The sequence below is a fragment of the Stegodyphus dumicola genome, chromosome 6, assembly GCF_044657685.1.
Source record: "Stegodyphus dumicola isolate Sdum_Otavi_A_Nest chromosome 6, ASM4465768v1".
Taxonomy (NCBI): domain Eukaryota; kingdom Metazoa; phylum Arthropoda; class Arachnida; order Araneae; family Eresidae; genus Stegodyphus; species Stegodyphus dumicola.
Window position 1 is genome coordinate 54,893,191 of NC_140773.1, and position 22,546 is coordinate 54,915,736.

The 22,546-nt window shown below is 31.5% G+C and overlaps 1 protein-coding gene across 3 annotated transcripts in view; it reads right to left on the reverse strand.

Moving 5' to 3' along the window:
* Positions 1 to 22,546, reverse strand: part of LOC118199904 (protein FAM219A-like) — a 45,840-nt gene that overhangs the window by 10,667 nt on the left and 12,627 nt on the right. For 2 of the 3 annotated variants that reach the window (XM_035371783.2, XM_035371775.2), the window contains 3 exons: positions 17,650 to 17,740; positions 15,363 to 15,447; positions 1,696 to 1,773 (listed from right to left, as the gene is read on the reverse strand). In XM_035371783.2, coding sequence (XP_035227674.1) covers positions 1,696 to 1,773; positions 15,363 to 15,447; positions 17,650 to 17,740 — 254 coding nt within the window. The remainder of the gene's footprint in view (positions 1 to 1,695; positions 1,774 to 15,362; positions 15,448 to 17,649; positions 17,741 to 22,546) is intronic. The other variant, XM_035371792.2, reaches the window with a different exon arrangement.

A 22,546-nucleotide genomic window follows, 5' to 3' on the forward strand; every position in this document is an offset into this window, starting at 1 on the left:
ATATTCATTAATGAGAAGTAGTTTTAACTCATCAGTAATAATCATAATTATATCTAACATAATTATTTTGTCTTCACATTTTTCATTCTCATAGCATTTTTCAAAGCACAAAGTAATATTGTTTCCAGTATAGATGAGCAGTTCATATAAATTAAGCATTTGAAAGTTTATACCAATGTAAAACAATTTTCAGAACAATCATTAATTCATTTGTTCTTTCAAATGCCTTTTCCTTCAATATATTTCCAAATACAGATAATTTTTAACTCTGGCATGCTGAGACATTTAAAGAAACAATTTCATTTTTTTGAAAGTTTAACTTCTGATATTTTTCTCTGCTCTCTAACATTTGTATATAAACAATAGTTGAACTTCTGGTTTGGTGTGAGAATATTATTCAAAGATGTTCTCGGGATATTATACTTCTTGCCAAATATTCTTATGGACATTCCCACACTAGTCATATTTTAACTTTCATTTAACATCCATGAATACATTACTGCTATTGTTTTCATGGAGATTCAAAGTATATATTATTTGCCATAGTTATTTCACAAAATTGGCAGGAAAGAACTGTTGCTATAGATTTTGGGATTATTCTTTGAGAAAGAGGAGAAATGAAACTGAATATTGACTGAAACACTCATGTACCCATTTCTAGAATAATGAATAAAAATAACTCCATTTCAGTAAGTGCTTCCTTCTCTAAATAACAGCATGCTAAACCAGTCAGAGAAAAATTATTAATAATTTCTTCAACTTGCGAGTCAAGCAATGAAGTTACAAAAGAAGCAGCAATGGAGCTTGTGCGAGTGCCAATATTTCCATCTCGGCACTAGTTTTTTTTTTTTTTTTTCTTTTTTTAAAGAAGTGGGTAATTCCCTTTCCTTTCTTCTTCATTTATAGAGGTTAACTTACTTGACAAATTTCTAAAGGAGGCAGAAATGTAGAACAGTCTAAAGAAATATTTAAGATAATAAAAAACCTTCTGCTGGAAAAAAATTTTTGTTCACATCCCTAATGAACATGACTTGAGAACAAAAATCAACATTTCAAAAGTGATTTAAATATCAGTTCCCATTGTATAGAAAAAAAAAAAAAAAAAAAAAACTGGAATTGGTCAGGACCATACAAGTCTGATTAGCATTAAACAGAATAACTTTTGAAACCTCCGGGTAATCTACAAACAGCATTTGATTGTATTTCATTACTAAAGATGGACAAATATTTCATTTGTAGTCCTTTAAGAAATGATTAATTGATACATTTATTTTCATAAAACAATTCAGTAATGAAAAATTTCTACAATTCTGGTCTTGACTCTACTGAAGAAACAATTTTTACAAATGGCTCTTAATAAATGCATTTATTTTTGTAAAATAATTCAGTAATGAAAAATTTCTATAATTCCAGTCTTGATTGTATTGAAGAAGCAATTTTTATAAATCATCTTGTCAACTGCAACTGTGTACTACATTTCCAAGCACACTATAAAACACTTTATGATGGAAATAATGTAAAAAATTTTAGATCAAGCAGCCCAATGGAAATATTAACTAGTGCAAATAAAAAAAAAAACTTTATATTAACAGAAAATTAACATAAAAGCTATTTAAAACTTTTAATAAAATTAGACTAATTTTTTTTTCATAAAATAATTTTCATGAATAAGAACAGCAATTATTATTATTTTACCTGTCGCTTTCCCAGGATACTAAGGGATGAGAATCTGTCTTTGTAACAACGGGATTTAAACTTTTTGGAACTTTTAACCTAAATAATAATAATAATAAATTACATTTGCACACAAATTCCTATGAATTGATCCCAACAGTTGCATAGCATTGAGTTATGGGACAAGGAAGACTGGTTTGTGCCCAACAAAAAAGACCCTCATTATGAAACAGAGTACAGTAAAGAAAGACTAGAATATATGTACGTTGCACTGTTCAGTTTCCATCAGTCCAGAATCACTAGAGTCTAATTTTAAAATTTCAAAACAAACTAAACTGAGTAAAATAAAAATAAAATTTGAAAACTTAGTACTTAAAATTACTCTTAATACATAAATGATTGTTTTCTCCCCTTTACACAAGTCTATTTTTGCATAGTTTATTTTTGTACAGTTTTAAAGCTATTTAATACAATATATATATTTCAATCTTTTACTGCACTTTTCTCAAGCAATAAAAGTTACAAGAGAAACTGCACCTACTTTAACAAAATTTTGATTGAGCTATAATATTAGAAACATTATCAAAAAGACAAAGTATGGCATTTTTTAAACAAAAAAAAAAAAAAAAAAAAAAACATACGCAGTTAGAACTAAACAGCTGTAGAATTGTTATTTAAAACATATTTAAAAAAATTCTGAACAACTACATTATAATTGTAGAAATTTTATTTAAAACAATACAGAACAGCTAAATTAAAAGAAAAAAACTATAAATAGCTTAAAATAGTTAACTTTATATTGAAACATTTTGCTCAATGAAATAAGAATTATATAGTCACTGAAATAGAAATACAAGAATTAAAAGCATTGTAGATCACATGATCAAATTACTACTAAAAGCAGGCACAACAACTCAAAAAGAAAGGAGGGGGTACAGTTATATATCTCCTGTTCTACTGGGCCAATTGATGAAATTCAACATGCATTTTCAATGCCTCAAAAGTGTGGTTTAAGATACCTACCTTAGATTTATTTACATCATTGTTTTAACATGGCTATTTTGACACAAAATTGGACTTTCTTCTGAAATGATTTACTAATTTTTTTCCATATTTCAATCTTACTTCTCAAATTATGAGAAAGCCCAAAATTTGTAAAAATTGCACAAGCAATTTATCTTTTTTTGTTATTACATTCACTTGATTCCTTGTTTCACAATTCGAATTTTCGTTTCAATTCAAATGAAATTTGCACTCTTCTTTTTATTCATTTTTAAAATTGGTATTTGTTAGTAATTTTTATTAACTCGGCAGCATGCGCGTCCTAATAGTAACGCGAGAATGCGCATTGGGTCGAATAGGCCAGTGAGCAGTTTTCTTTAATTCATGCGACTTATTATTGAACCAGTAATATATATTTTATACCACTATTCATAAAAATCAAAAGAAGTTATATACTAATTGAAAACTATGAATTAATATCTAGAAAAATCTTGTTAAATCTATACATCCCCTATAATGTTGAATAAGATAACAGAATAAAGTAAGATAATTGAATTATTGAATAAGATAACAGAATAAAGTAAGATAATTGAATTATTGAAAAAGGTAACTAAATTAATGAATTTAAACTTTTAATACTGAAACAATACTTACATATGAAGCTACAAACTTGATGCTGGTATATATTTATTGACACATTTTACACACTATGGAGCTATGCTCACCATAAAAGTTTTTTCATGTTGTGTGCATGATGTTTTCGATTTTCTGCCCTTCTCAGCCGGACATAAATGGCATCTTTTCTTTGCAGCAGCTTTTAATTTTTTACAAGGAAGGTCCTTGACTTGTTCAGGCTGTGTTTTGTTTAATTCCATTCACAAACTCCTGGAAATATTAGGTTAGATTCTTCTGTTTTCGTTGTGCTCCTTTATAAGTTCTAACGCAAGATCCTTCAAAAAGAACCTTCTCTTATGGTATTTTCTTCAGGTTTATCGGTTGACAATAACAGGACGCGAGCACTGCAGCTGTATTTAAAATACTAAAAAGAATAACAGCTGTATTTAACATACTAAAAAATAAGACCATCGACCATCTGTTGCTAATTCTAGCTGTAGAATATAATGCCGACATTTATTCTACTACATCCACTGCACCTATCATCAGGTTATAAAAAGTAATAATTTCAGGTTTTTTGGTATCAGCAGATGAAGGGATCTATAGCATCATCATTAAGCATGGTTGATAATAAAAGGACACATTTATTCTTCTTGGGAGTATATGACACTAAAGTCATATATTTCTGAAATTCGAAGAGCATCGAATACAATTCTCGTTTTCTGGAATAAGTGAATTCCTTCGGTATTTCTCTTTTATTTTTTCTTATTGTTCAAACAAAAGTAATTTTTTTTACCCAGACCAACACTCATATGCCAGTTATCAACAGTGAGGTTTCTTCCTGTGTTGAAAATAGGTGCGACAAGTCTCATAACAACTTTAACCGCATTGTTTTCCAGTTTGTAGGGATCTTCAGGTTGCATCCCTGTATATATTTCTAAATTCCAGGTATAAAAGGTCAGTGATTGAACTAGAGCAAACATTTTAATACTGTACTTTACAGGCTTACTGGGAATATATTGTCTAAAAGGACATCTGCTCCTAAAAGGTTCTAATTTTTCATCGACGGTGACGTACTCACCAAGCCTGTATAACTTCTTACAGTTATTTACAAATAAATCAAACACAGATCTTACAGGAGCAAGTTTATCAAGTTCTTTTCTCTTCATACAATCTCTAACATCATCAAATCTCAGACAATCTAACAGAAATAAAAATCTCTTATAAGACATAGTCCAGTGGAATATTTCCAGTCCTGTGCCATTAGTTGCCCAAATATCTTTCACATTAAAGTGGGAAGATTTATGTACTCCACAAAGGTAAAGAAGACCAATAAAGGCTTTTATTTCAATTAAATTAGTTTTTTTTTTTTTTTTTTTTTTTTTTTTTTTTTTTTTTTTTTCAGTCACTGTATCTTTGAAAATTATTCACAATCTTGTCCATGTAAACGTTCGTGCAATCAACAATGCACTCTAACATGGTATTATTGAACAGTAGTAACCAAGAGTCTGTAGGGGACAATATAGTTCTGGTATCACCAACATTTCCAGGTAATTTAGTGATAACATTATACGAAAGTGTTCTTATATTTTGTTTTAGCTTTTTATTCCATTTTGTAATCTCATCTTTTCCAGTATAAAATTTGCCTAAACTGGATGCATCAATTTCACTATCTGAGTCAAATTCTTCTTCCGATGAAGTTTCATGAGCACTAAATTGCTCTTCATCAGTACTTTCTTCATCATCATCTCCATTTATTGATTCTTCACCAGTTGATACTTCGGCAAGTAATGTTTGAAACCGTTTCACTTCATCTTTATAGCTTAAATAGTGATGCATCTTTTAAATTCTTATACAAGCGTTATTAAAAAAAAAACACGAATGCGAGAACGTGCGTTGGGTCTTTCAGGCCCAAAGGTTCAGTTCCTAGCTAAAGATGGCTTAGAGAAATATGACCTTCTAAACAATGGAAAGGGGGTGACATTGAAAGCAGGTACTGGTAGACTCAACCATTTTCACGAAAGGGGAGAGGTTTCTCAACCCACTGAATATTTGCCCAGGCTTGTAAGACCCAACATGAGTTCTCGAGGGTTAATTGTTTGAAAACAGTTTTGAATTATAATCTATACACAACAAATATTCACAACAATGAAAGTACACATTGATAAAAGCCCACATTAATAAAAGTCCACATAATCAAAAGGACACATGGTTTTTCTCATTATAAAATCTATTTATAATTGCAATTATAATAAATGGAATATTCAGATCTGAATTTTAATGTCTAAAAAAAATATGTCTGTTTTTATATTTTTCACTACTTCATTTGTTTATTTTATTAGGCAGCAGATAAAGTTTCTGCTTTCTGATTAAGTGATTAGTTACATTTAAATTTGGTATGGGTATGTGAAAATGAAAAATATCATTGTGAAATTTCTCACATCCTATTTTTAATGTTAAACTAGCAGGCAAGCCTGACATATGAGCAGGCTACAGCCAAAGCAATATTTATAAGTTCTATGCTTTGAAAAAATTAACTATTAATTTAATGTACTGCATACAGAGTTGCTAGCTGCAACTAAAGCAAAATTTATGAGTTCTATGTACACCTGAAAAGATAGTGCATAAAACATTTCCGTATGAATGAATAAATTTTTTTTTTTTTTGTTGCCAAACCAGCAAACAAAAACTTTGGACATTTCGTGTTAAAATGTATAAGTAGGACGTCATGATTTAAATTTAATGTAATTGTTGCTGCCTTTTACAGTAATTGCGGCAGACTTGGCGATCTTACAATTAAAACTGTACGTCGGCAACTAGGCGGGAAAATTGTTAGTTCGCTCGTCGGCAGACACCAAGTCGCATCGGTGTCACTGGTTGAGAACTTCGGTTCTAAGTATCACTTATATTATTGTTAAGTTTTAATAAAACTACTAAAAGACATTATCGCCTCATACAGTCCACATTTCGATACAAAAATTTTTTGGTCCATCGAGCCGGAGTTTTACGTTATCTAAACTGAGAAAATAACACACCCATGACGAATCAAACACCAGAAAATCTGACAATGCAGTCCAAAAAACATCTGTACACACAACGTGAGAAAAAGTGGACTGTCATCATGTCGATGCCTAAAATTAATGGTGTAATTATTAATTGAAACATTTTATCTAGCAACGCTGTTAAAATTGAATTGCATGGATTTTCTGATGCTTCAGAATTAGCTTATGGAGCATGCATTTATGTCAAATGTATACTGCAATCGGGTTCCAGTTCAGTGTTTCTTTTGTGCAGCAAATCAAGAGTCGCGCCGTTAAAATCAGTTTCTATCCCAAGACTTGAACTTTGTGATGCAGTGTTAGTATCACAGTTAATGAATAAGGTGTGAAAGGCACTTAAATTGAATTTAGATAAGATATATATGTGGTGTAAGTCGTCTGTAGTTCTTGCCTGGATTCGAAATTCTCCACATGTGTTAAAGACATTTGTAGCTAACCGAGTTGCCAAAATTCAGCAACTTACACAAGAGTTTCAGTGGCGATATGTGAAGTCAGAAGAAAACCCTGCTGACTTGATTTCCAGAGGTGTTAGCCCAGATCAAATTGAACATCTTAAACTTTGGTGGAATGGACCTTCATTCTTAAGAACAGAAGTAGTTGATTTGTCCCTAACTGTGTCTCAATTAGATTTAGATGAGATTTATCGCAAGGAACTAAAGCAGCTATCCAATCAAACTACTTCAGTGAATAATGACTCTAAACTTGACTTTAATTCAACTCATTTGCAAAACTTTCTAGTCGAACCATTAACTAATGATCTGTTTTATAATATTCTAAATATTACAAATAACTATACTAGATTATTGCATATTGTAAGTTATATTTTCAGGTTCATTTATAACTGTCGGAACCAAGAAAAAAGAAAGGGAATTTTATCAGTACAGGAAGTCAATGGGGCAGACTTGCATCTGATTCAGGTAACTCAAAGTGAAATATTTTTTGAGGATATTAAAAACTTGAAGGGGACATCTCAGGTTACAGGTAAAAGCCGTTTGAAATCATTGAACCCATTTTTTGATGAAAATCAGTTGCTAAGAGTAGGGGGACGTTTGCAAAATGCTAATTTAAATTTCACACAGAAGCATCCCATTATTCTACCAGCTAATCATCAGTTCACTAAATTAGTAATGGAACATTACCATAAGAAATATCTGCATATATGTCCACAAGCATTGTTGAATTGTGTCAGACAAAAGTTTTGGCCTCTTAGAGGTTGGAAACTGGCACGACAAATTGTGCACAATTGTGTAGTTTGTAGAAGGGCTAAACCAATTCTAGTTGAGCAAATAATGGGACATCTTCCTCAGGAGCGGGTGAGAATAAGTGCACCTTTTAATTGCACAAGGATCAATTTTTATGGCCCAATTTTATATAAACATCAACAAAAGGGACTATTTTAAAAGATATATGTTGCTATTTTTGTTTGATTTGTCACTAAGGCAGTACATTTTGAATTAGTATCAGATTTGTCATCTAATGCCTTTATTGCTGCATTAAAAAGATTCTTCTCTCGTAGGGGTAGAAACTCGATTATATTTTCTGACAATGCAACAAATTTTGTTGGTGCTAGTAGAGAATTGACTAAATTGTATAATCTTGTTAAAAACCCAGATGAATCTTTAGGAAATTACTTGACGTCTGAAGAAGTAAAATGGAACTTTTTGCCTCCTAGAGCTCCCAATTTTGGAGGACTTTGGGAGGCAGGAGTCAGATAATTTAAATATCACCTTAAACGTGTCGTAGGGGAAACAAAATTTACGTATGAAGAATTTCTGACAGTGACTCTTCAAATAGAAGGTATATTAAATTCTAGGCCCATCACTCCATTACCGGCAGATAATGATTGTATTGAAGCTCTAACACAAGGTCATTTTTTAATTTTTAGACCTATTACAGCAATTCCAGAACCAGAACTTCTACAGAAGCCTGAGAACAGATTAAGCCGCTGGCAAAAAATTACAAAATTTTCCAGGGTTTTTGGAAAAAGTGGAGTAATGACTACTTAAATCACCTCCAACAAAGAAACAAGTGGAAGTTTCAAAAAAATAATGTTAAAATTAATTCTGTAGTTTTGATAAAGGAGGATCATTTGCCTGTTAATAAATGGTCTCTTGGTCATACTGTAGAGGTTTTCCCAGGAACTGATGGCAATATAAGAGTAGTCACTGTTCGAACTTTAAATGGTCTGTTGAAACGACCAGTAACAAAATTATCTATTTTAATTTAAACAGCTGAATTCTTGTAAACTTAGAAATAGTGTAATACCTTGATATTTTTGTATTATTTAGCATATATTTAGTATATTAAGTTGATTGTAATCTCATTATCATACATGTTTATTGCTGTGTTTTACAACCAATACGGAATGTTATGTATTTTTTAAAGTAAGTATTCGTTGTTATAACTAAATTGATATTTTCTTGTATTATTTGTTGAATGAAATCATTCAACGGGGGGCAGAATGTTGCTGCCTTTAACTGTAATTGCGCCAAACTTGGCAATCTTACAATTCAAACTGTAAGCCGCCAACTAGGCGGGAAAATTGTTAGTTCGCTCGTCGGCAGACACCAAGTCATATGGGTGTCATTGGTTGAGAACTTGGGTTCTAAGTAATGTATCACTTATATTATTGTTGAGTTTTAATAAAACTACTAAAAGACATTATCGCCTCATACAGTCCACATTTCGATACAAACAGTAATATAAAAACTTTTTCTCAATATCAATAAATGAATTAATGTGGCAATAACATACTGTGACAGTTATCTTAATCTGAAGCAAAAACATTGGCAACAGCAGCTATTTATTTACAATGCTGACATTAACAAAACATTTTCAACATACAATGATGTCACATGCAATGTGCTTTCTTCAGTGTCAGAACATGATCTTATACAATATTATATTTAATATTTGGCAATGCTTTTTTTATTTCATATTTTGTAAAACTTAAATTTTTTATTAACAAACTCTATGATTTGAAAGCAAGCAAATGGCAACTTTTTGCAAATAAAGCAGATTTTTATCTCCAGTGCACAAGACTGTTGCCACTCGGTAAAATGAGGGCAAAAATTAGTGTTTTCAGAGTTTTTAATTAACATCTTGGCTAACTAAAGTCATACAAAGATGAGAATAGTCGAAATGGCTTCACAAAAATTTTTCGAATCCAAGGATACCTCTCTCGAAACTCAACTCCCTGTTGTTAAGCAGCAGATAATACCACAAACAGACGCACACTGATTTTAATAGTATAGACACATCAGATTAAACATAATTATGTTTCATTATTAAATAATGAAACCAAAATAGTTAAAACTTCCTGAAAAATTTTGCAAATAATAATTATTATGTGTCATGATTACGTCTATATTATAATTAATATGAAATTTTAAGTGTGAATGAAGTTAATTTATATACTATCGAAGTAGTCAAAATTTAACTAAATTATTTGAAACCTTGCTTATAATTCACTATTAAAACAGTATTTCTGATAGTGCACAAAAATATTTTCTTAATGTGATAGAAGACGGTACTTTTATCTCTCTCGTTGAAATAAAAGTTTGGCTTTAATTCTCCATATTAAATTCATTATATATAAAATTTTCTGAACTGTTAAATAATTTATAAATTATTCTCTTTACATGAGAGATAATAAAATAATGTACATAAATAAAATGTTGATAATAAAATGATAATAAAATTGATAATAAAATGCATGTACATGAGAAAATGTACATGCATTTTATTATCTTTATCATTTTGTAGAATTAAAAGAAGCAGTGCGCAGCATTCTTTTCCACCTCCCTCTGTCAAACTTATACAAGGGACACTTTCCTTTGTCGCGTAAATATAATAACAAAGTTACACATAACAGATGTATGTTTTTAATTATATTAATTTTAATTTGACTGACTGCCTTTTCTATATACACATACGGTTTAATTCAGTTGAAGTCCAAAATGAAATATGTTCTGTTACTTTAATTTATTGTTCAACTATTTGCTATTAAATTAATTTAATTAATTATTTTTCACTTTAGCTTTTTTCATGACTCTGTTTTGTATAGCTGGGAAAAAAATCTGATGTGCACACCCCATGACTTCCTTGTATGTAATATTAAGTTATACGCAGTTTTTCCTGCATTTCATTTAAACTTATTCCTTGAATTTGATTAGAGATGTATTTCTCATTCAATTAATTTAGTTCTCACTTCGTGACGAGGCAAAAACACATAAAACCTCAAAATACTTTTATTTAAAATAGAAAAATATAAACCATAAATACAGTTAAAACAATTTAAAGAAACACTTTTACAATTAAAATTAGAGCATCTACTCAAAAACAAGGAATTCGGCCAGTGAGCAAGACAGCATATTTTTCAGTGCACAAAACTGAAAGTTTACTTTTGGTCTCATTCGGCAAAAAAACACTGGAGGTACAGAAACTGTCTTAATTTGTTGTGAACGCTATGCTGAGTCAATATATGGGATAATTTAATAACTTGAATGTTAATTCCAGAATAGATTAAGCATGATTTAATTCACAATAATAAAAGAAGACGTTACCTTTGTTGTTGCAAAGCTTAGTTTCTCTAGATTGGCAAAAAATCCACTAGTCTGCTAACTTTCAAATGTAAACAAATATGGCTATGGTAAAAAATTAGGCTTAGCCGCACTTAAACAAATTTTAAATAGATGATAATTCTACAACTATAACATGCAGCTTAACTAAAGGCATAAAAAACCTTAACCGGATGTAAGAACAACATAATATAATAATTTTTAAAGCAAAAAATGCACAATTTACCAACATATAAGAATAATAAAAAAAATCTGAGCTCACTGAGCCGAGTAACAGAGTGGATATATATATACTGAACTAATGAACTGAAATTCATTAAAATCGAAATAAATGTCTTAATAATTATGCAATAGCTGAAAAGTAAGATAATAATAATTTATTTACTAAAGTAAGATAAATTTTGTAGAATGTACCTAAATGAAGTAATCAAGAAGTATGAAATTTAATCCCGAAAATATTTTTAAAGGAACTTGAATTTAAATTTTTAAAAAATAGAAATGCAAACTTTTAATATGAAAATTAATAAACCAAGTAATTATTGTCATTGATTGGAAATTGGTTGACTTTTCAACAGGAACAAATCAACTCCTATTCAATTAACAATAACTAATAAATGGTGTAAATTAATAAAGTGTTTCATCTTTTACTCAAGTAAGAATGATAATGCCAAAGTGGCAATTTTAGATAAGGCCAAAATTGTAGTTGAGCTTTAATTCAATTACTGAGATTAAAGAAATGAATTAAGATTAAGTAGTTTAAGTTAATGGATTTTCTAGAAATCTTGAGATATTATAACCAAATTAAGTAGAGTACTATAAGGAATCCACTTTGAATACAGCATTTCCATGAAGTTAATGATTTTTTAGAAATCTCAAGTTAATGCAACCAAATTAAGAAGTAAAAATATTTTATTATACTTGAGTAAAGTGTCCCCTGACACCCTCGCTTTCATGCATGTTAATTCAAAACTGTTTTTATAAATATAATAAACAGAAGTTAATCTTTGCTATACTTATGAAATAGAACTCAAAGTAATCGTAATAAACATGAGAAATGTAAAAAAATAACGTAATCTTTGCAAAATTAATGAAATATAAGTTGAAAAATTGAAATACATACAGTGTTCCCTCGCCACTTCGTGCTTCATGTTTTGCAGCTTTAGTGCTTCGCGGGTTTTTCCAAAATATTCATCAAAAAATAAAAATGAAAAAATACAACCAACCAAAGAGTACGTACCACTACTCAGAGTACATACCACGGGCTCTCATAAAGGCACATGATTGGTTTCCAGTGCAACATCCACCAATGAGAGAACCGGTGGATTTATCCCTGTGAGTTGATTTTCTGCACATCATCGCAGTCTCACCTAGCATATTCTCTTGTTGTATCTCGCCAGTCTTGCCCATGATGTTGAATGTCTCGCATACTATATTTTAGTGTTGTGTTGGCGATAACTTCTTTTGTTTAAGCGATAACTTTTTTTATTAATTAAACCCTTATAATGCAGCCTAAGTGCTGTGCCCCTGCGAAAGCTTCCTCCGGGGCGACCAAGAGGAAGAAGATGATGACCATCAGTGAAAAAGTGAAACTTTTAGATATGATCAAAGGGGCCAGAAGTTATGCATTTGTGGCACGCCAATACGGGCTGAATGAATCTATAGTGCGGTACATCAAGAAAGAGAAAGCAAACGACCACAAAATGCTTCAATAACCTTCAGTAAAAAAGCAAAACGTGTGGTAACTCCCCATAATAACAGAATTGTGAAAATGGGAGCTGCACTGGTATTGCGGATTACTGATTGCAGGAAAAAGACAGTGATTTTGGACACTAATATGATCAGGACAAAGGCCTAAGCTCGCCTGATGAGGACAAGACGGTGCTGACAAACCTCAAGTCATTAATAGCGCGTGCCAGGAGTGATTCGCCTCGTCTAGGACGAGGCTTTTCAGCCAGCAATACTTGTTTCGAAAATTTTCAAAAAAGATACGGCCTCAGGAACGTGCTTCTGTATAGTAAGGCTTCCTCAGCTGAGAATGACGTGGAGGAAGAGTTTCCTAATCTCATCAATAAGGGAGACTACTTCCCTGAATAAGTTTTCAAAATGGATTAAACATGACTTTTTTTTTGAAGAGGATGTCTTCGCGTACATTCCTCTTCAAGGACAAAGTGAAGAGGCCAGGGTTCAGGGCTCACAAAGACCGTGTGACTGTCCTCATGGCTGGCAATGCTGCAGGTTTTATGCTTAAACCAGGCCTTATTCATAAAGCCAAAAATCTACGGGCATTAAAAAACAAAAATACGGCTCTGTTGCCTGTGTTCTGGATGCATAACTCCAAGGCCTGGATAACGGAAGCTCTGACCCTTAAATGGTTCCTCCATTGCTTCATTCCCCAAGTGAAGCTGTTTTGTTGAAAAGGGCCTTCCCTTTTAGGTCCTTCTCCTGATGGATTGTGCAGGAGGCCATGCAACGGACCTGCAATATGACGGTGTGCAGATAGAGTTTCTGCCCCCGAACACTATATCTCTAATTCAGCCGATGGATCAAGGTGACATTTGTAACTTTAAAGCACTCTACACTCGTTCCACAATAGAGGGCCTCATCTCGGCAGTTGACGATGCCAATGAATGAATTCACCTTGAAAGCATACTGGTGCAGTTGTGACATTGCCTCATGTTTGTCTAATATTCAGCAAGCATTAAAGGACATGAAGAGCGAGACCATAAATTCTAGCTAAAAAAAATTATGGCCGAACGTGGTGCACGACTATACAGGCTTTACTCCTGAAGAAGTTTATCACTCAGAGGTGGAGAAGGCGACGAGGCTGGTTCACATCATAAGTAATGAAGGATTTGTTGACCTGGCAAAGAAGACATCAGCGCCCATATCGATTGCTACTCGGACCCACTGAATCTGCAAATGAGGAAGAAAATGAAAAGGAAGATGAAGAAGAAACTGAAAAGTGTGGCCTTACCCTGGAGAATCTGGAACAATTGTGCAACATGGCAAGAGCGATGCAACAATTTGCACAAGACATTGACGACAATATGGTCTGAGCTGTCGAGTTTAGCAATCACGTTGATGGGGTTATGTCCTTGTATAGGGGAATTTTGAAGGAAAAGAAAAAAAAAAAAAAAAAAACAAAGACAGCAACTACCCATCACCATGTTTCTCTCCAAGGTAAAGCCCCCAGCTCTATCGTCAGCCCCTCCAGCAAAAGAGTCTCCGAGTGAGCCTAAAGCTTCTATGAGTCAAGTGAGAGCATCTCCTCCGCCACCAACACAAGTCAATTCACCTCTCTCAGAAAGCAATGTTGATTAATGTTTATTACCGTATAAGGTTTTGTAATTAACCTTATTAATTAGCACTGACATGTTTAAGTAAATACGTATACTGTTGTAATTTTTATCTTAAATGTGTAAAGTATAAATACTGTTTGTATATTTAAAGCATTCTTGTACCCGCATACACGAAAATTCCTAGGTGGAAATCCTACTTCGCAGTTTTTCAGCTTTCGCGGAAGGTTCTGGTCCCCATTAACTGCAAAAAATGAGGGATCACTGTATATATAAAAAAGGGTGTAAGGAAATGTACATAATATACAAAAAAGCCAAAATATGAATTAATTAATTTTCTAGAGGAATGATGATGTGTGCATGTCTGTTTTCTTACTCAGAAGGAGAGTGGTATAATTCACAGGATCCCCACTGCCACTCCCTGCTATCTGATAACATAGCCTACCACACTCCTGGCAAATATTATACCACACTCATGGCAATAGTTATGCATATTTATATTCAAGAATGATGTTGTAGCAATATTGTTTTTGAGATAATGAAGTTCTTTTCTCTTCTTTTAAGTTTGATTTTATTCTATGAATAATCATCAGAGGCATAGTTTTTTTGCGCAAGTGAGTATTTTAAAATTATGATGTGGGTCTTTAATTAAGGCCTACTTCATTCTGAAGTGCAATTTTACTTCTGTGTGCATTGAAAGCTGAAAAAGTCAGTAACTTTGTTTTTGTAAGCTTTAAAATCTGGTAATCCTTGTTTGCAGCTAAGTACTTAGATGATAAATTAAAAATCATGTGGAAAATATAAAGATTTTCTTGTACTACTTGAAGAATAGGACTACTTTCCTACTTTAAGAACATGTACTAGTTGAAATGCAACAAATACAATTAGTTGATTCATTGAAGTTGTTTAAAATATGCTATCCAATTAATACAAATTAAAATTTCAATAACATGCCTATGTTATGCAAATTCTTTTCAAAATATTTCCCACTTCCTCAATGTTTACAATTTTTAAAATAGTACGAATGTGAAAGTTATATTTTTGTTACTGAACAACTTAATGTTCATGGAAAATATAAAAATACAATTTAGAAAGATAGATGAATAAATATGCTTTCAAGTGGTAGAAATACATACCTACTGCGAGGAATTAGTTTCTTTGGCAAGCCATCCATATTTTGCTCTCTTTGTCTTATCTTTTTTGTTTGCTGTATCTGCTTCTCTAATATGAAAAAGGTGTACCAAATATTAAATTAAACTTTACAAAGGGTAAATTAGTTTTTGTTCATTGTATTTGTTTCTTTTGCTTAATGTCATTCTTGGATATTAATTACACAATGCAAACAGAATGATACAGTATACAAGACGATAAAATCTCACTAAAGAATAAAATGAAGTTGCTAAAAACAACACAGGAAAAAATTTTAAACAGAGCTTTTAAAATTACATCAATAAAACAAACATTTATACTCAAACTTTAAATCAATATTCAACTTTTGATATGAAATGAATAATGTAATAGTATTTTATAATTCACAGAAGTAAATATTATACTGAAGTATGAAACAACAACTCTATCTAAATATGCTTTTAAAACAGAATATTTAAAAAAGTCAGATTTTAATTCCTAGCAAAATTGTTACTTCTACCACTACAAGTTACTCCATACTTCATTCAACATGGAAAAAAAGAATGATTATTCTGTTGACAATTGTGTCTTATTTAAACTGCATAACTGTAACATCAAAACAAGTCCATGACTTTTATTGTGACAAGGAGTACAGAAATGTGTCTGTTCTTGACATGGGCCTTTTGTACATAATAGGTTACATTATGACTTTCTCCAGTTATCTCACAATTTTGAAAGAGATTTTCCTTGCGCCCACTATACAAACATAACCAAATACACTATACAAACATAACCAAATACACTATACAAACATTCAGCCATTTCTAAGATTTGAACCCAGACCTAATGATATGGCAAATATCAATACTAATCACTATACCTATCAAAGTAGCATTGTTCTCAGTTATGTTCAGTATGCTAATGAATATGCTATGCTCTAGCCCTCTTAACCCTATGGCTGCTCATCCCGCGATTTCCGAGGGCAACTCAAATATAGCAAAATCTGCTCATCCCGCAGGCATGAGTTTTTCTTCCTTTATTGAGGAGCACATCCCGTTTTTACCCTGTTTAACCTCTGAAATAAATTATATACAGTGTTAGACGTTTAGTTTACGTTTTGGCCAACACATATCATTAGTTGTCCAATAAATTGCAGTATTTGAAGGTACGTGGTATTACCACTCAAACTCCACTTTTTGCACTTTTTTCTTACAGAAATGGCTGCTGGAAAACATTCAGCCATTATCTTGATTATTTAATTATTAATTATATTAATAATTAGATTGATTATTAATTAGATTTATTAAATATGGTGCAAAGACTGTGAAGTTGGACTTTGCCTTGAACGCTGTTTTAAACTCTATTATACTAAACTAATTTTATATATTTTACTTTTTTATATTATGCAATAAATAGAAATGGACTGTAATTCGACTGAAATTTATTTTAAAAAAAAATTTTTTTTTGGTGATAACATCTGAAATTGGTTTTTCTGGCAACTTAGTTTCTCATGATAAAAATCTATATATAAAATATTTTCTAGAAAGGAAAAATGCATTTGGCAATTCTCCAATATATATAGATTTAAAATATGAAAAAAAAAAAAAAAAAAAAAAAAAAAAAGAGCACAATTTTTAAAGCAATTTTGGTCCACTAATTATTGAGCAGTCAGAATGTTAAATTGTCAGATCTGAACCCCTGTGATCTTTTTCTCTGAGGAGTCAAAGCTCAGCAATGAATGTGCAAATAAGACCACAGGATATTCATATTTTACCCAGGTTAAGTGTACCTACAGGTTTTCAATGTGTAATATGACTATAAGCCAGTTTCCCTTAGAAAGTCTTCCCTGAGGACACCTGTTCCTCAGGCAGGTAGTTTTTCTGCATTTTGCTCCAGCTGGTTCAATAACAAATAAACTAACTTTCAGGATTTTTCAGATACCATATATGTGCCACCTTAGTCACCACATAAAAAAACTGTAACAAAGTATTGCAGTAATGTTTTCCATAAATGTTGTGCAGATAGAATAATAACTATTGCTTTTGATGTATATCAACTATCAAAGATGATCACTTAAGTTTGAAAATGAAGCCTTTCATTTTTTTATCCTTTTTTCCCAGATGCTTGTAACATATTTTGGCACGAAATATAACAGTTTTGCAAGAAAGTAAAATCTGCTTCTTCCTTTTTAAACACCCTGCATTAGAAACAAAATACTTGCCACTATAAAAATATAGAAAACTTTTACTATATACATAGCTTCATTCACTTTTAAATAATAACAAATATACTTACCCAAGCGCTTCTGAAGTATAGAAGTTGGCATAAACCTAGGAGTTCCTTTACAGCCTAAGGAAACTGTTCCACGACACACAGTATTGGCAATCTGTATATAAATATGGATTTAAAAGAAAAAATAAATAAAATTTAAAACATAAAATCAATATGCTTTTTCATAACGGTTTTTTAATATAAAATGGCAGCATGAAAAATGAACGTGAAAATTTAGGCTAATGCATAAGCAAATTAATACCTTTCCCACCAATCTCTCTTTATGATCATTATTTTCAGTTTGATTGCCAAAAATGACACAAATTACAGGTCAAGACAAATGAGAAAAATTCTTTTCTCCCCTCCCCCCCACCAATGCCAAGTGGAAGCTCATAGCAAAGACTTTACAGAAAAATATTGATTAGACAATGCAACAAAAAAAACAAGCTTATTTCAAACTGAAAATACTGTATAACAATTAAGGGATAACAAAATTCTAAAAATTTGTAAAAGCAAATGTAATTAATGAAATCCCTAACCAATCATGGGAGTACTCAGACACCAGTTTCCAGAAGGCATTAAATAAAACAGTAATAAATATATTTATTGAATAACTATATTTATTACATACAAGTCACAAACATAGCTGAATTACTGTTGAATGAAACTCCACCTGAATTCAGATATCTGTCACAGAGGAGCAGGATCTCTACATAACCCATCAAAAAGGTTGCCAACAAAATGCTGAACACCCTCTGAGAACCCTTAATACATTACAATTATCACTTTAGGATGATAAAGATTTGTTGCCACAAGCTATGGTCAACAAACTTGTTTACAATATGAAGGCCATTTATACAATATGAGGCAAGTAAAGCTACTTGGGTGATCACACTGCTTATTAACTGGACCATTCTGGAAATATTAGATATAATGTTTTAGCCCTTTTTTTGGTTACATTTGAATGTCACAAAACATTTACCCCCTCACAGATATGTGTGCGTGTCTATGTAAGCTGAGCGTAAAATTAATCATATGAGTAAGATGAAGGTTGCACGCATGCACACACTCGCATGTATATATATATATATGTGTGTGTATGTGTGTAAGGTGAGAGTAAAAGTTCTATCTATTTTCAGAAATGAATACTATAAGTGGATTTGACATTGTTCATGACACTATGATAAATGGAATTTTCAGCCCATAGAACATGTCAGCAGGCACAGATAAAGGCAGCGCACTTGTAAATAAAATAATTGAATTAAAATTAAAATTAAATATAAATAAAAGTTTAATTACTAAATTAATGATAAATAGTTAAGTAACAGCATAAAATATTGGACCTCATCTTATTTAAAATTCAGGCTGAAATAACAGTTTCATTCAAAAACTACGAAATAATTCAATCAACTCTACTGAATTTAAGACCTGAATATATGGTATAATGTATTATTTCAATGGATGATAAAAACAGTAGTTTTAAACATGTGGCCTCCGATGCAATTTTATGTGGCCCATGAATACATTTCCCATCAATTAATTAGTATAATTATGACAAAAATGTAAAGAAAAAGTTTAATATCTTAATGGTCTGGAGTACAGTTGATTACTATTCTGTTATCACTACTGGATTCAGAAATGTATGTAAGTACAAATGTATGTGTATACATATACAAATAAAGGGCACATATATACATACAGATGTGCAAACATTCATACATTTTTTAATCTGGTCCCAATAACAGAACAGTACTGTACACTTTTACATGACTTTCATTACCAAAAACAAACATGAGCAATGTTCTGGAAAATTTAGCTAATTTACACTAAGATATTTTCAAAGGTTCACACTAAGATTTTATTCAAAAATATGAAGATAAATTTCATTATTATTAGTACTTGTCAAAAGCTAAATATCTTCAACTCAGCATTTTTGCAATAAGAATAATTGCTCTATTTGGAGGTTCCCTTGCAAGTAAATAAGTTTTTTCCATAATCAAAAATTAATAAGTTATAAATTTGATTTGATACTTACATACTATCGCAACTATCTTGGTGCAATTTGACAATTTTTTATGGATGAAAATGTAGAAGTTACTTATCATGTGCAAGTTGGTGGTTTTGGGGCATTCTGTTTTAGAAAGATTCCCAAACTATCCATATTTATAGTAAGTTTAGCAAACAGTATCAACATAGGAAAAGAAAACATACTTTAGCAATTTAAAATACAAATTTTAATTATTAAATAATGATTGTCATACATTAAAAAAATAAACTCAAAAAACTTTTACTCAAAAAAAAAAAAAAAAAAAAAAAAAAAGATCAGAGAATAGTGGAGACTTGGCTTTGTACAATCTTTGGCAACAGCAGCTATCTAAAAAATGCATTTCCTAGTTGCTCCATTTAGAAAATTTTCAGCAAAATTCTGTATTACTGCCAAAATTTTACTCTAGTTTCTTCCATTGCTGGTGAATTCCATACACTTATATTTTAAAACTAAGGGGAAAAAATACCATGAATTGTGAATAAAAACCACTGGAGCTTAGAACACAACAAAATAGAACGCATACAAAAATAACAGTGTTGCTTGACTGAAATGATTGTTATGAGCATGGTTGCCAGAGTTTGGCACTTTCTAAAAATTTGCTTACTTCTACTACAATTGTTGGAATAGTAAGTAAGTACCTCTGACTTTTTCTTTTCATCATTTTCACATGTATGATTTGGCAAATCTCTAGTAATTTTTTTTAAAGTACAGAATTCTGTAACATCTCATGAACTATGGAGTAAATTGCATTCTATTTATGAATTGAAAGGACAAGCTAGAAAGTCCACAATTCTAAAAAAAAAAAAAAAAAAAAAAAAAGTGCTTTTTACAAAAATGAGTGATTCTGAACAAATGACTAATCATCTAAATGATTTTTTTTTTTCATTATTATGAACAAACTGAAAGAAATGGAAATAAACATTGCAGATGGTTTGCTTACAATATTGCTTTTATATAGCATACCAGACTCTTATGGAAGCTTTCAAATAGCCATCGAATCTCGTGATGAACTGCCTCCTCCAGAAATACTGAAAATTAAACTGTTGGAAGAAGCTAGCACTTGCAAAAATAAAGATTCATCGTTTTCTGAACCACAACATGCACTCTATTCAAAAGATTGGAAGTATACTCAACGACTGGTTCCTAAACTGAAACCAGATAAGTCTGCAAACCGAAGACAGTATTCAGTTAACTACAGATGCAACTTCTGCCATATCTACGGGCATAGAGCATCGGAATGTAAGAAGAAAAGTAATGAAACTAAAAGCAAATGCCTTAGTGAAACTGCGATGTCTGCAGAAAATCAGAATTCCTTGGAGCAAGAAAAAGCTGTATCACGCACAAATAGTAATTCTAAAGACATTTTTTGTCTGGATAGTGGTGCAACATCACATATGTGTAACAGCAACGAACTGTTCCAAGAAATTCACGAGGTAGGTGATACTTATGTTTAATTAGCTGTTGATAAAATAGTTAAAGTTATCGGAAAAGAAACTGTTAAATTTAAAGTTTGTATAGGTTCTAAAACTGAAAATATCAAACTCAAAAATATATTGTGTGTATCTGATTTGAAAAATAATTTAATCTGTGTCTAAAGTAATTGCAAATAATCTTTCAGTAATTTTCAAAGAAAAATAAACTCAAATAATTAATTCTAATAATGAAACAGTAATTTTAGCTAAACACGAAAATGATCTTTATTTTGTCATGCCATGCTCATATTTGAATCTGTATCAATTGCTAAAGAAATAGATCAGTGGCATATAAGATTTGGTCATTTAAATGAAAATGATTTTAAAAAACTTCAATTAAATAACATGGTTAGAGGTCTTTTTCTCAAAATGACTCTCTTTCTACTTGTAAGGTATGCATTCAGAGTAAACAAACCACAACCCCCTTCCCAAAGAATCTGAATATAGAAGTACTGAATTGTTAAATCTAATTCATTCTGATTTGTGCTGTCCCATGAGAACCGAATCTATAGGTGGATAATTTTATTTCACAACATTTATTGATGATAAATCTCGATATGTTCATGTTTATTTTCTAAAATTTAAGGATGAGGTTAAAGAAACTTTCAGAAATTTTAAAGCATCATTTGAAAATATAAACTTAACTCTAAAATAAGAATTCTGTGAACCGATAACGGGCTAGAATATTTAGGGAAAGACTTTAATAAATTTATTAACGACGCTGGAATAAAACACGGAATGAGCACTACTCACATGCCACCCCAGAATGGTGTTGCCAAAAGATTAAATTGCACTATAGTTTCAATGGTGCGATGTTTGTTATTACAATCCAATCTGCCTCAGAAATTCTGGGCCGAAGCCGTCAATACGGCTCCTTACATTCGAAATCGCTGCCCAACGCGAGATTTAAAAGGCGAAATAAAAACACCTTATGAAGTGATGTTTGGCAGAGTTCCAGCAGTCTCTCACTTCAGAACCTTTGGCAAAAAAGCATTTCCACCAAATAAAAGGCCAAGAATAGTTTGATATTTGATCTAAAGAATGTATTTTTATTGGCTATTCTGATGAATCAAAAGCGTATAGATTTTGGGATCCTGAGGCACGTAAAGTGATAATAAGCAGAGACGTAAAATTTATTAATGAGTTTGAAAACTGCTGTAGTTATTATTCAGAGCAAGAAATATATCTGCCTTTCGGTCCGGAGGAAAAAAATTATAAATAATGTTCTGATAAATCATCACCTCTGTACGGCAGCAAGTCGCCATTTGACTCTGAATCTGAAAAGGAAAGCGCAAGTGATTTAGATAGCAAACCAATGCCCCCTATCCTGATTAAAAGGGGGCCTGATCGACCCAAGAAAATAAAAACAGGTTTGCCAGGAAGGCCTAAAAAGAAATATCAC